Here is a 13,256-nt window from a genome sequence, read left to right as displayed (position 1 = left end):
CCAGCTGGTGTGCTCAGCAGTTGACCATTGACCTATGAACCAGGAGGTCAACAGTTCGATTCCCAGTCAGGTCACATGTCTGGGTTACAGGCTCAATCCCCAGTGGAGATGTGCAGGAGGAAACCATTCAATGATTCTCTTATCATTGATGTTTCTCTCCTCCCTTCCTCTCTGAAATCAATAAAAATACACCCCCTTTTTTTTTAAAGACACCTAGGCTGGGTTAGAAAACAAAAAAGAAAGGCTCCCCATTCCCGCCCAGCCTATAGGTTCCGCCATTCCTGCCTGTGGATCCCCGGCCCTGCAGTCTGGCAGCATCACCTCCATCCCGTGGCATCAGCCTTCAGACACATGTGCTGTGAGGTCCCACAGCCTCCTCAGGAGGGCGCCTGTGCGACGCAGGCCCCGCCCATGGCTGTTGGGGTCTGTTTCCAGGTGTTGCTGTATCCCTGTTGTTGCCCTGGACACGCCTTAAGTCCCGGCAGCTGGAGCACAGTGAGGAGCTGACTGCTTCAGGCAGCTTTCCTCCATTCTGCAGGGGCCTGGAGGGCGCCTCCTGAGCTCTCCTCCAAAAGACAAGGGAGCAGGGCCAGGATGAACTCAGGATTCTTCTGAAGGCTCAGCAGGACTTACTGTAGACCCAAGGCAGAATAGGAGAGAAAGCAGAGTAAAACGTAACTCCCAGATTTTTATATAAAAAATAAAGCCCTAGCCAAAACCGGTTTGGCTCAGTGGATAGAGCGTCGGCTTGGGGACTGAAGGGTCCCGGGTTCGATTCCGGTCAAGGGCATGTACTTTGGTTGCGGGCACGTCCCTGGTAGGGGGTGTGCAAGAGGCAGCTGATCGATGACTCTCTCTCATCAATGTTTCTAACTCTGTATCTCTCTCCCTTCCTCTCTGTACAAAATCAATAAAATATATTTTTAAAAAAATAAATAAATAAAGCCCTAGCCAGTTTTGCTCAGTGGGGAGAGTATCTGCCTGTGAACTGAAGGGTCCCAGGTTCGATTCTGGTCAAGGGCACATGCCCAGGTTGTGGGCTCGATCCCCGGGGGGGACTTGCAGGGGGCAGCCAATCAATGATTCTCATCATAGATGTTTCTATCTCTCTCTCCCTCTTCCTTCCTCTATCTGAATCAATAAAAAATATTTTTAAAAAATAATAAAAGAGGACAGAAGTGGATTTGGCAACATGGAGCAAAGTTGACCTTTTTTTAAAAAAAAAAAAAGTATTTTTATTGATTTCAGAGAGGAAGGGAGAGGGGGAAAGAAATAAAAACATCAATGATGAGAGATACATCGATCAGCTGCCTCCTGCACACCCCCCACCGGGGATGTGCCCGCAACCAATTACATGCCCTTGACCGGAATCGAACCTGGGACCCTTCAGTCCGCAGGCTGACGCTCTATCCACTGAGCCAAACCGGTTTCAGCCAAATAATTTAAATAAAAAGAGGCAATCAATTCTGTGTGTGTGGGGGGGGAGACACAGGGAAGCACAGTCAGTGACTGAATGGGAGAGGTGACTTGTTAGAGTAGGGGTGTCGAACTCAATCAGAGAAGGGGCCAAAATCTAAAATCCAGCCTAAATCGCGGGCCGAATGGTTTACTGAACAGTCATAAACTGACAATGTCATAAACTGACAGCGGAGTGCAGTGATGACAGCGCGGTGCGGGCCACATTGCAAGGCCTGGCGGGCTGGATTTGGCCCGCGGGCCTTGTGTTTGACACATGTGTGTTAGAGGCTTGAGAACAGAGGAGAGGGTGTGGCATCACAGTCCAGGAGCCTGGAGGGCGAGTGAGTGGGCCAGGGAAGACAGCAGGACCAGGGCCTGATGAGGGGTGGGTCATACATTTAAAGCAAGGTCCGCGGGGTCGTGTGGCTCTGCAGGCACATAGGGTGAGGGTGCAGGTGCGGAGTGGGGGGTGGGATGGATACAGCCAGGTTGGGGCTTTCCCCAGTGGCTGTGACCAAAGCAGAGAGGGTCACGAGGAGTGAGAGGCTTTGCAAGGGACTGATTCCGGGCAAGGAGGGAGTGAGTCCCTGTGGGAAGTGAGGGAGAGGGCAAGGAGCTGGCACAGATGGATTGGCAGTCCCAGAGAGACCGGAGACCTCAAGTCAGCCTGGTCCTGGGAGTGAGGCGAGAAGATAAAGGGAAACAAATGCATTGGCTACCTCACGTGATTTTCATCAGCACCCACAATTCAAAAAGCTCACACCACCCAACTAAGATGGGGGAAAGAAGATTGATCAAATTAACATCTGCTTCTACAGAGTGTAAACACCAGCTGACTCCCACAGCCTGCGCCAGAGTTCTCAGGCCTCTCTCTCTCTCTCTCACACACACACACACACACACACACACACACACACTACACCCAGGTGGAGTAGCCCACTCAGATGTCACATACTCTTGTCCAGGTGTCGTGTTTGTAACTTCACAAGCTCAAGGGACTAAATCCTTCCAGGAGGGGGTGGGGTGGGACCATAAAGCTGTACCTTGTGGTGTCCTCAGCATGTCTCGGCCTCAATTATCAGCTGACCTTAGCGTCCCACTGCCTTCCTGGTGTTAACTGTCCTCCTGGGTCCTCATAAGGAACACGTGTGCTCTCCACTGACAGGCTTCTGATAAGATCCAAGGTCAATAACCTGGTGCTGATAACCACCTCACCAAGAACGGTGGCTTCCTGGTGCATGTCCCCGAAGTCACTGATCCACTCCCCCCGTCTCCCCTCCCCCACCTCCAGGCCTCCTATGCTAACATGCAGCACAAGGGAGATGGCATGGCGGGGCCTGGGGCAGGTGAGCAGAAAGGGGGCTGTGGATCTCTCTCTCACACACACACACACACACACACACACAGTCCACCACGGCCCAGCTCCCTCAGCTCTTCAGGCATCTGGGCCTGTCAACGGGCAGCAGCCTGGCTGGGGCCAAGGCAGGATAACATGGGAGGTGGGAGGGGGCACAGCTTGATCCCCAGGGACCTTCCCGGCTCTGCTCGGCGCTCTGTGAGATGTGGAAGAGGCTCGTTGTTTGTGCTGAGAACTTAGTGTCTCCCTCTCCCTAGCTCCCAGCCTTTGCACATGTGAGGCCGTCTGTACAGAGGGCCTGCCCCCCGCCCTCTCTGAGCCTAAATTCCTTCTCATCCTTGGGAGATCCCCTCCAATGGTCCCTCCGAGAAACAATTCCTCATTCTCCTCACCGGGAGCACACTGGTCCTCCTTCTGGAGGGCGCTTCCCACGTGGTGGAGCCCAAGGCTGTCTGTCCCCTCTGCGGACTTGAGTTCCTGGCCACCTTTGCTTCCGTAGGTTCTGGCATGGATCTGGCATAGAGCTGAATGAATCCATGATGCTTGCAGGTATAAGTGATGGAGAGAAAAAATGGAGGATGGATGGATGGATGGATGGACGGGTGGATAGGAAAGTGGGTGGATGAGTGGGTGGGTAGATGGATGGATGGGTGGATATGGGTGAGTAGTGGATAAATAGGTGAATGGATGATGAACAGATGAATTAATTCTTTTTTTAAAAAAAATATATGGTGTTTATTGATTTTGAGAGACAGAGAGAGAGAGAGAGATATAAAAACATCAATGAGAGAGAAACATCTATTGGCTGTCTCCTGCACAGCCCCCAGAGGGGATCGCGTCTACAGCGCTGACCAGGAATTGCAACTATATCTCTTGGTGAATGCGTGGATACTCAACCACTGAGCCACACGCTGGGAGGGAGGATGGGGTGTAAGCACAAGCCGCTCAAGCAGCCGGTGCTGGCTGTGCTGGAATCATGGCTCCGCGGAGGCGGGCAGGGACGCTGGGCAGCGGGCGTGGCCCTGTCTGAACCCGGGCTCGGGTCCCGGCCTGGCCTGTGTTACTGAGCACCGGGTCCCTCTGGGCCGTGTCCCGTGCGGAGGTCAGAGGGGGTCTTTCCCGGAGAAGGACACAGACACGGGCTGTGAACAGCCCCAGCCCTCCCTCGCCCTGATGGGGAAGCCGAAGGGCAGGGCCGTAGGGGGTAATGGTTAACCAGGCTGGCACCCCGGTATAAGAAGCCACCTCGCTGGCCAGGAGGCACAGGATGAAGTGGGTGAAGGTGCTTGGGGGGGCCGCGGGGGCCGCCGCCCTCTTGGGGCTGGGGATCATCCTGGGCCACTTTGCCATCCCCAAGGGGGCCGACCCGCCCGCGCCCAGTGCCTCGGCCTCCCAGGACCTGGACCCGGAGATCCTCGAGGTCGTCATGGGGCTGCTGAGAGCCAGCAGGATCCGGGAGAACCTCAGGTGAGAGGCCTGTCTCCCGGCCCCCTCTGTAAGCCAGAGGCCCGCCCTGACCCCGGGCCTGCCCCTCTGCCGCCCGCAGAGAGCTCTCCAGAGAGCCGCACCCGGCCTCCAGCCGCCAGGACGAGGCGCTGGTGCAGCTGCTGCTGCAGCGCTGGCAGGACCCAGACTCCGGCCTGGACTGGGCGGAGGCGTCCAGCTACGAGGTGCTGCTGTCCTTCCCCAGCCCGGAGCAGCCAAACCGGGTGGCCATCGGTGAGGTCCTCAGGGGCGCCTGGGGGGCGGGGAGCTGGGGGGCCCAAGGGACACCTCAGGCAGACCCTCGGGCATGCACCGCATCCCTTGGCTCCTAACACTGCCCCCTCCGCAGTGGGGCCGGCTGGGAACATCCGCTTCTCCTGTCGCCAGAGCGAAGAGAACCTGACTGGGGAGCAGGGGGGACCTGATGTGCTGCCACCCTATGCTGCCTACGCGCCCCCTGGGACCCCCCAGGTGGGCCTACAATACCCCCTCCCTCCGCCTGGCCCAGCTGCCCCGCTCCCACCCCAGCTTCTCCCGCCCTGACTCGGGGGCCGTTGAGAAAATGGGGCTCAGCTCCCCAACCCCAGAGTTTACTCGGCCCCACGCTCCGTTGCTGCCTGCACCGCCATCGCTTAGTCACCCGGCCAATGCTAACGCTCCCGCCCAAGGCCGGGCCAGGCGCATGGTCCTGGACACCAGGAAGCCAGATGTGACCGGCCTCGGGGAGCTTACAGTGGAAACCCTTTACCTGCCACCCGGCTGTCCCCTTCCCCACCCACCCACCCCATCTTCCCCGGCCCGGCTCTGAGGGTCACCTCCTCTTGGGACCAGGGCCTCCTCGTCTACGCCAACCGGGGCTCAGAAGAAGACTTCAAAGAACTACAGGCTCAGGGCATCCAACTCAACGGCACCATCGCCCTGACCCGCTACGGGGGTGTGGGGCGCGGGGCCAAGGTGAGCAGCGGCCCCCGGGGCAGGGTGCTGGGTGGGGAGAGGGGCCCAGCAGTGCAGGAGGAAGCGTGGGGAAGGGGGAGAAGCAATGCTGAGCGGTGGTGGGCTGAGCTGTACTTGTGGTATACCACGGATGTGCTGTGTGACCTTGGATGCCGCCCCTAACCTCTCTGAGCCTCATCAGGCAAAGTTTTCGGCTTTGATATTTTAGGAGTCTAAGACTGCCTGTGAAGTAATTCTTCCCGATATTCAACTTAAATACCTCCAGCTGCCCCCCCCCCCAACCTGCTTCTTTTCACTTAAAAATTTTGACTAAATATTACATGTCTATAGTTTAAAAAAAATAAAAAATATATACAGGTATAGTGAGCGAGGGAGTGTTTAATGGATATGGAATTGCACATTTGCAAGACGAAAGGAGTGCCAGGGATGAATGGTGGTACTAATTGCATAATAATATGAATGTATTTAATGCTACCTAGCAGTACACTTTAAATGGTTAAGGCAGCCTAGCTACTTTGGCTTAGTGGATAGAGCATCAGCCCCTGAACTGAAGGGTCCCAGGTTCGCTTCTGGTCAAGGGAACATACCTCCACTGCAGGCTCAATCCCCAGCCCTGGTCAGGGTGCCTGTAGGAGGTAACCCATTGACGTGTGCCTCTCACATCGATGTTTCTCTCTATCTCTCCCTCTCCCTTCCACTCTCTCTAAAAACCAATTTAAAAAATCCATGGGTGAGGGTTAACAATAAAATGGCTTAGATAATAAGTTTTATGTTATGTGTACTTGATTGTAGTTTTAAAAGAATTGCCCATAATAAGAGCTGAAAAAAAGAAAAAGAAAAGGGAAGAAAAGAACAGAATAAAAGGGGGTGGGGACAGGCACGATGGAATTTCCAGTTTAAAAAACACCGTGTGAAATGAAAAGTTCTCCTGTGAGGCTGTCCTCCAAAGAGGCCGCCACTGTTCCGGCTTCTGGGGTACCCACCCGCATTTCTTTCGGAGGAAACACAGACTCTGCTGCACAAACTGTCCTTGTACTGCCCTTGGAAAAGGCACTGCTTTGTTTTTATTGTGGCCAAATGTACTATTTACCCACCTCCCAGTGTTCAAGGCAGTGAGTGGCATTAAGAACATTCACAGAATGGGGCAGTCACCACCCCAGCCGCGCCCAGGACTCTGGCTCCATTCCAGATGAAACTGCCCTCATAAACTGACTCCTCTATCCCTCTCAGCCCTGGCAGCCTCTAGTCACCTTTCTGTCTCTGAATTTGCCTATTCTCGGTATCTCGTATAAGAGAAATCATACGGTATTTGTTCTTTTATGTCTGCCTTATTTCCCTTGGCATAATGTTTTCAAGGCTCATCTATGTTGTATCAGAAGCTCCTTCCTTTTTGAGGCTGAATGACACGTTATATACCACATTTTGCTTATTCATCCATCCGCCGATGGCCACTTGGGCTGTTTCTCCCTTTTGGTGACTGTGAACAGTGCTGCCATGAACACGGGTGTGCAGGACATCCTGGCTCTTTCATAAGCCGCACAGGATTTGTGGGGCGTGGCTACAGTGTTTGGACAGGTTCTAAGCCTTGGACTAAAGAGCAGTCACAGTCCTCATTGCCACGTGCAAGTCCCAGCCCGGAGGGCAGAGCCCCACGTGCCTAAGTGATAGAGGCTGCAGGTAAACAAAGCTGCTCAGGTGCAAGGAATTGAGTGGGATCGAAACCCACCAGAATGCTGTAAACATCTTGATACGCCCTTACTTTGCTTCGAGGCATCTCCTATAAAATAAAGACACGACTTATAATCCGTGGCTCTCTCAGGAGGCAGTGTCCCACCCAGGCCCAGCTCTCTTTCTCTTGTTGTTTTTTAAAATATATTTTTATTATTTATTTATGTATTTACAGAGAGGAAGGGAGAGGGAGTTAGAAGCATCAATGAGAGAGAAACACCCATCAGCTGGCTCCTGCACACCCCTTACTGGGGATGTGCCTGCAACCAAGGAATGTGCCCTTGACTGGAATCAAACTCGGGACCCTTTAGTCCACAGGTGGAGGCTCTATCCACTGAGCCAAACCGGTCAGGGCTCTCTTGTTTGTCTTTTCTGAGCCTTTCAGCTGCCCCCACTCAGGGTCACTGAACCTGGCGGAGCTGGCGCGGCACATACGGTGCCCTGGGGCTGAGTGTGCCATGGCCGTGCCCGCCGCCACAAGTATTCCCTTGTGAGATGCCTCCGCTTATTCAACCAGCCCCCACCCCACCCATGAGCACTGGCTTGCCTATGTCCAAGCAGAACTGCACTAAATGACTTGGGTTAGCATCATCCTGCCAGTGGGAAGATAGATCTGTCCTGGCTTCCACAGCAGGACAATAGGTGTGCATCCTCCTCCTCCTCCTCCTCCACCTCCTCTTCCTCCTCGTGCAGGCTGTGAACGCTGCCAAACACCAGGTGGCTGGGGTGCTGGTGTATACGGACCCTGCAGACATCAATGACGGGCACAGCTTGCCCAACGAGACCTTCCCGCACTCCTGGCACCTGCCTCCCTCTGGGGTGGAACGAGGCTCCTACTATGAGTATTTTGGGGACCCCCTGACTCCCTACCTTCCAGCCAAGCCCTCTTCCTTTCGCCTGGACCCAGCCACTGCCTCCGGATTTCCCCCAATTCCCATCCAGCCCATCGGCTTTGAGGATGCCCGAGTCCTTCTCTGGTAAGCTTGTGCCCGGGGCCTCCTGCCTGTCCTCCAATGGCCTCCTAATATCTGCCCACATCCGCTCTGAAGGCTCTCCCTCTTCTTCCCAGTAACCTCCAGGGACCTCCAGCCCCGGCCGCCTGGCAGGGAGCTCTGGGCTGTGACTACAGGTTGGGCCCGGGCTTCCAGCCTGGCGGGATGTTCGCAGACAGGTGAGCTGGGCCCTCCCTCAATCCTCTCCCAGCCCTGGGTGTGCTTCCCGGACCCTGCGTGTCCCCTCCGCCCCCTCCCAGGCCTGGCCTTTCTCTCACTCTCTCCCAAGCCCTCCCTCCACTCCAAAATTCCTGTCTTGTCTTTGGGGAACCAGCGAGGCAGCTGCATGGCCCCCAAGTCCCTGTGGGGTACCCTGCTCTTTTTAGACCTCCCCTCTCCAGTCACCCTCTCTTTTTCCCCCTCTCTTCCCCCCCCCAACATATTTTATTGATTTTTTACAGAGAGGAAGGGAGAGGGATAGAGAGTTAGAAACATTGATGAGAGAATCATCAACCAGCTGCCTCCTGCACACCCCCTACTGGGGATGTGCCCGCAACCAATGTACATGCCCTTGACCGGAATGGAACCTGGGACCTCTCAGTCCGCAGGCCAACGCTCTATCCAATGAGCCAAACCGGTTTCGGCCAGTCGCCCCCTCTCTTGAGCACACCAAGCTCATTCCCAAATCAGGGTCTCCGCTCATGCTGTTCCTCTGCCGGGAACACGCTTCCGGGCGCTCCTGCCAGTCCTGCCACCATCGCTCTCACAGGCCCAGTCACCATCCCTGTCACCATCCCTCTCACACGCCCACTGCAACCATCCCTGTCACCATCCCTGTCACCATCCCTCTCACACGCCCATTGCAGGCGTTTGCTTCCTGGTGGTCTGGCTCGGGAGAGGGAGGTCCCTAGTTGGGTGCTGGGTGCTGGCTACACCAAGAACCTGATAAGCACTGAGGGAGGGAGGAATGGAGGGCACCGATGAAAAGAACAGGAACCGGAAGAGTGGCTCTCGCCTTACTGTCCCTCCTGGTGCTTCGGGGCACGTGCCCGTGCCCTGTCCCGCTCCCCCTGGCCTCCGTTCCCCTTGCGCCAGGGCAGAGAGCGGGCGCTGGGCGTGGGGTGGGGAGCGGGGCCCGCACTGCCGCCCCCTCCCCCCTCAGCCAGGTGAACGTGAGTGTGCACAACCGCCTGGAGCTGCGGAACTCCTCCAACGTCCTGGGGCTCATCCGCGGGGCCGTGGAGCCCGGTGAGGCCCCCGGAGCAGCCCTGCTCCGCCCCCCACTGCGCCCCGCCCCCTGCCCGGCCGGCGGCCCTCTCCTCCGGTCCTGACTCTACTCCTCCGGCCAGACCGCTACGTGCTCTACGGGAACCACCGGGACAGCTGGGTGCACGGCGCCGTGGACCCCAGCAGCGGCACCGCCGTCCTCCTGGAGCTCTCCCGCATCCTGGGGACCCTGGTGAAGAAGGGTGAGCCTCCCCTGACCCAGGCTCTCCCCGGGGTCACCTCCAAACCCATCCTCCTCGCTCTGGACACCCTGCCCACCTCCCGCCTCATTCTCCCGTGCCCGCTGTGCCCGAGCGCCCTGGAGGCAGGCCCAGCCCGGGCCTCCGGTAGCCCGTGGGCACAGGGAACGGAACGGACCACTGATGAGTTTGTCCAGGAGCTTCTGGCGCCTCTGGTGCCCCGGATGGAGGGAGGCCTGGATGGCGCTGTGAGCAAGGCCGTGCGGGCTCTGCCCCCGAGCGTCAGCCCAGCTGAGGCAGGAATGACAGTCCTTGACTCAGCAGACACAGTCAGGCCGGGTCTAAGCACCGGGCCCCTCAGTGGCCCCGGAGCGCCTGCTGTGAGGACCATGGGGATGGGCTGTAAAGACGTGTCTGCGGGGCACCAGGTGCAGGTCAGGGCAGTTCCGGGAAAGGAGAAGTTACTGTCTGTCGCAGGTGAAGACGGGGGGCCAGTGATTCCTAGGATGACGGGTTGGGAGGGAGCTGGAGCGGAGAAGGGAGGTGGAGGTGGAGGGTCGGAGGCCTTCTCATCATGCCTCTAGCAAAGAGGGAGGCAGGGCGTCCGGGTGGGGGACCACCTGCCTGAGGGATGCTGGTGCTGGGGGCAATGCTGGGGTGGTGGGGGGTGCACAGCAGAGGAGGGAGCCTCTGGGAAGAGTTGGCTGGAGAGGTGCCAGGACCTACCTCCAGCCCTCCGGCCTCTCCACGTCCCCAGCCTTTCTGCGAGTCACCCCAGGCTGTGGGGGCCCCTGCCCGCTAACCTTCTCCCCCTCCCCCAGGCATCTGGCGGCCCCGCAGATCCATCGTGTTTGCGAGCTGGGGGGCAGAGGAGTTTGGGCTCATCGGCTCCACCGAGTTCACCGAGGTGAGTGGGCTTCCGGGGTGTCGGTCGGGGTCCCGGGGGCAGCAGTTCCCGGAGGTGAGTGGGCCTCGGGGTGGCGGTCGGGGCCCGGGGGCAGCAGTTCACGGAGGTGAGTGGGTCTTGGGGTGGCGGTCGGGGCCCCGGGGGCAGCGCGGGCTGACTCCCCCTCCCGCAGGAGTTCTCCAGCAAGCTGCGGGAGCGCGCCGTGGCCTACGTCAACGTGGACATCTCCGTGTTCGGTGCGGGGAGGCTGGGCTGCCGGGGGGTGGGGGGCGGAGGGAGGATGAAGGGGCTGGGGTCAGGTAGAGCCTTGTCTGGTCCTCCACAGCCAACGCCACCCTGAGGGCGCAGGGGACGCCCCCGGTCCAAAGCGTCCTCTTCTCCGCGGCCAAACAGGTGCAGGGGCGGGGCGGGAGCGGCGGGGTTACCAGTGGGCGGGGCCAGGCCTGAGCCTGGAGGCGGGGCTATAGGTGGGCGGGGATGGGGCAGGACTGAGCCCGGAGGCGGGGCTTGTGGGATCCGTGGGGCGGGGCGGGGCCGACCCCGAGACCAGATTCCCGTCCGGTCAGATCCCCGCACCAGGCCCCGGCGGCCTCAGCATCTACGACAACTGGCTCCGGTATTTCAACCGCAGCAGCCCGGCGTACGGCCTGGTGCCCAGGTGAGCGCGGGGCCGGGGCGGGGCCGGGGGCCGGGGCCCGGGGGGCGGGCCGGCCCAGCAGCCTCTGCCCATGCCCTTCCTTCCCGCAGCCTGGGCTCCCTGGGTGCCGGCAGCGACTATGCGCCCTTCATCCACTTCCTGGGCATCTCCTCCATGGACATCGCCTACACCTACGACCGGGTGAGCGGCACCTCCCTCTCCCGCTTCCCTAGCGCGGTCTGAACCCGGCTCCATCGCTCAGCAGCTGTGCTCCGTCCGCCAGCTTTCCTCTGAGAGCCTGCTCATGCTCCTCTCCCTTACCAAACCTAAGACGTATGACTGGGAGACGCACTGCTAGGACGTGCACTGTCAGGAGGGGAACTGCATTGCCAATGAGGTGTAGACTGGCGCTGACTGTAAGCATCTTGACTCCAGAATCCTTAAAATATGAAGGGAAATCCATCTCAGAATAGATGAAGTGACAGTGTAAACGAGGGGTGAGAGAGCAATGAGATGGGACGTACAGAATACCCAGCCCGTGTCTCCACAAGCAGTCTCTCCCCTTCCCGTGCCTGGGAAGTGAGGCGAGATTAAACCCTGACTCCAAAGCTCCGGCTCTTCATGTGAAACAGGAATCGGGCACCGGACCCAGCTCTGCCCCTGGTTAGCTGTGTGACAACAGGCAGGTCCCTTAGCCTCCCTGAGCGTCAGTCTCTTCTTCTATGAAGTGGGAATTCTGTAATGGCCTCCTGGCTAGGGCAGTGACTGGAGGGACCGTCTCTACATCGTGGCTCCTGTAGGGACACCCCCTCCCACTCCCCATCTCACGCCTGTCACCTCCGGGCTTTGTTTCTCCAGAGCAAGACCTCTGCCCGGATCTACCCCACCTACCACACGGCTTTCGACACCTTTGATTACGTGGACAAGTTTGTGGACCCCGGTGAGGACGGGTCAGGAGCGCCCCGAGGCCGGAGGAGGACGGCGGGGGACTGAGCCCGGGCCTGCCGCCCTCTCCGCAGGCTTCGGCAGCCACCAGGCCGTGGCCAGGACGGCGGCGAGCGTGCTCCTCCGGCTCAGTGACAGCCTCTTCCTGCCCCTCAACGTCAGCGACTACAGCGAGACGCTCCGGGGCTTCCTGCAGGCCGCCCAGCAGCGCCTCGGGGCCCAGCTGGAGGGCGAGGGCATCAGCCTGGGTACGGAGGCCCCGGGCGGGGGCGCGGGGAGGCCTGCACTGCCGGGCTGACGCTGGCTGTCCCACAGGGCCTCTGGAGACCGCCGTGGAGAACTTCGAGCGGGAAGCCGTGGCCCTGAGCCGACACATATCCGCGCTGCAGAAGGGCACCTTCGAGTGAGCGAGGGCAGCAAGCTGGGGTCCGGGAGGGTGGCTCCAGGGCAAGATGCAGGCTGGCGGCTGGGCTGGCGGCTCCGGGGTGACGGAGTCCTGCGCCTCCAGCCCGCTGCAGGTGCGGATGCTCAATGACCAGCTGATGCTCCTGGAAAGGGCCTTCCTGAACCCCCGGGCCTTCCCGGAGGAACGCTACTACAGGTGAGCCGGCCCCAGCTCTGGGCGCGGCGGGGGAGGCTGGGCGCTGGGCCGAGGGGGGGAATGGCGGCATCTCCCTGGCCTTTAGGGAAGGGGGAGGTGCTCTGTGCCGGCTCTGAAGGAGCTGAGCCCATTCCAGGCTGAAGCAAATGACCCCGATGCTCCGTTTCTCCCGCCAGCCACGTGCTCTGGGCGCCCCGGCACAGCTCCGTAGCCACGTTCCCAGGCCTGGCCAATGCCTGTGCCAGGGCCTTGAACACCGACCCAGGATCTGCGGCCTGGGCCGAGGTGCGGAGGCAGCTCAGCATCGTGGTGGCGGCCCTGGAGGGTGCAGCAGCCACCCTGAGGCCCGTGGCTGACCTCTGACCCCAGCCCTCCTTCCTCCGCTCACCACTACCCCCCTTTATCCGAACCCTCTCCCACTCGTTTTCTTTGGGGGACCCGCTCTTCCCTGAGGCCAAGAGAGGTCATGGCTATGGGATCCTTTCAAGCTGCTGGGGCCACAGCTCAGGGCTGGTCACCGGAGGGGGTGACAAGCCCTGAATGAATGAATCTCCTCATCTGGCTCTTGGTGGACGGAGGGCAGAGAAAAGGAGGCAGGGATGGTGGGAATGGCAAAGCCCTCAATTGCTCTTGGTGGTGGGTGGGTGCGGAGAGTATGTATACATGCCAACCTTAGATGCCAGCTCAGAGTCCACAGGGCTACTCCTCAGGGACCAGCAGGGAAAC

The 13,256-nt window shown here is 59.2% G+C and overlaps 1 protein-coding gene across 1 annotated transcript; it reads left to right on the top strand.

Moving 5' to 3' along the window:
• The first annotated feature begins 3,979 nt into the window (after positions 1 to 3,979).
• On the top strand, positions 3,980 to 13,250 carry NAALADL1 (N-acetylated alpha-linked acidic dipeptidase like 1). Its single transcript, XM_084895989.1, has 18 exons — positions 3,980 to 4,282; positions 4,362 to 4,534; positions 4,650 to 4,771; positions 5,132 to 5,254; positions 7,676 to 7,959; positions 8,052 to 8,153; positions 9,137 to 9,222; positions 9,324 to 9,443; positions 10,262 to 10,347; positions 10,520 to 10,583; positions 10,673 to 10,740; positions 10,914 to 11,005; positions 11,095 to 11,185; positions 11,843 to 11,924; positions 12,004 to 12,177; positions 12,245 to 12,332; positions 12,438 to 12,530; positions 12,707 to 13,250. The coding sequence occupies exons 1-18, from the start codon at positions 4,083 to 4,085 to the stop codon at positions 12,891 to 12,893; spliced, it is 2,235 nt and encodes a 744-aa protein (XP_084752115.1). The 5' UTR covers positions 3,980 to 4,082; the 3' UTR covers positions 12,894 to 13,250.
• The last annotated feature ends 6 nt before the right edge of the window (positions 13,251 to 13,256 follow it).

The sequence above is a fragment of the Pipistrellus hanaki genome (assembly GCF_964339955.1).
Source record: "Pipistrellus hanaki genome assembly, chromosome: 9".
NCBI lineage: Eukaryota > Metazoa > Chordata > Mammalia > Chiroptera > Vespertilionidae > Pipistrellus > Pipistrellus hanaki.
The sequence above is the reverse complement of the archived record's forward strand: the minus strand, read 5'-3'. Positions and strand labels throughout refer to the sequence as shown.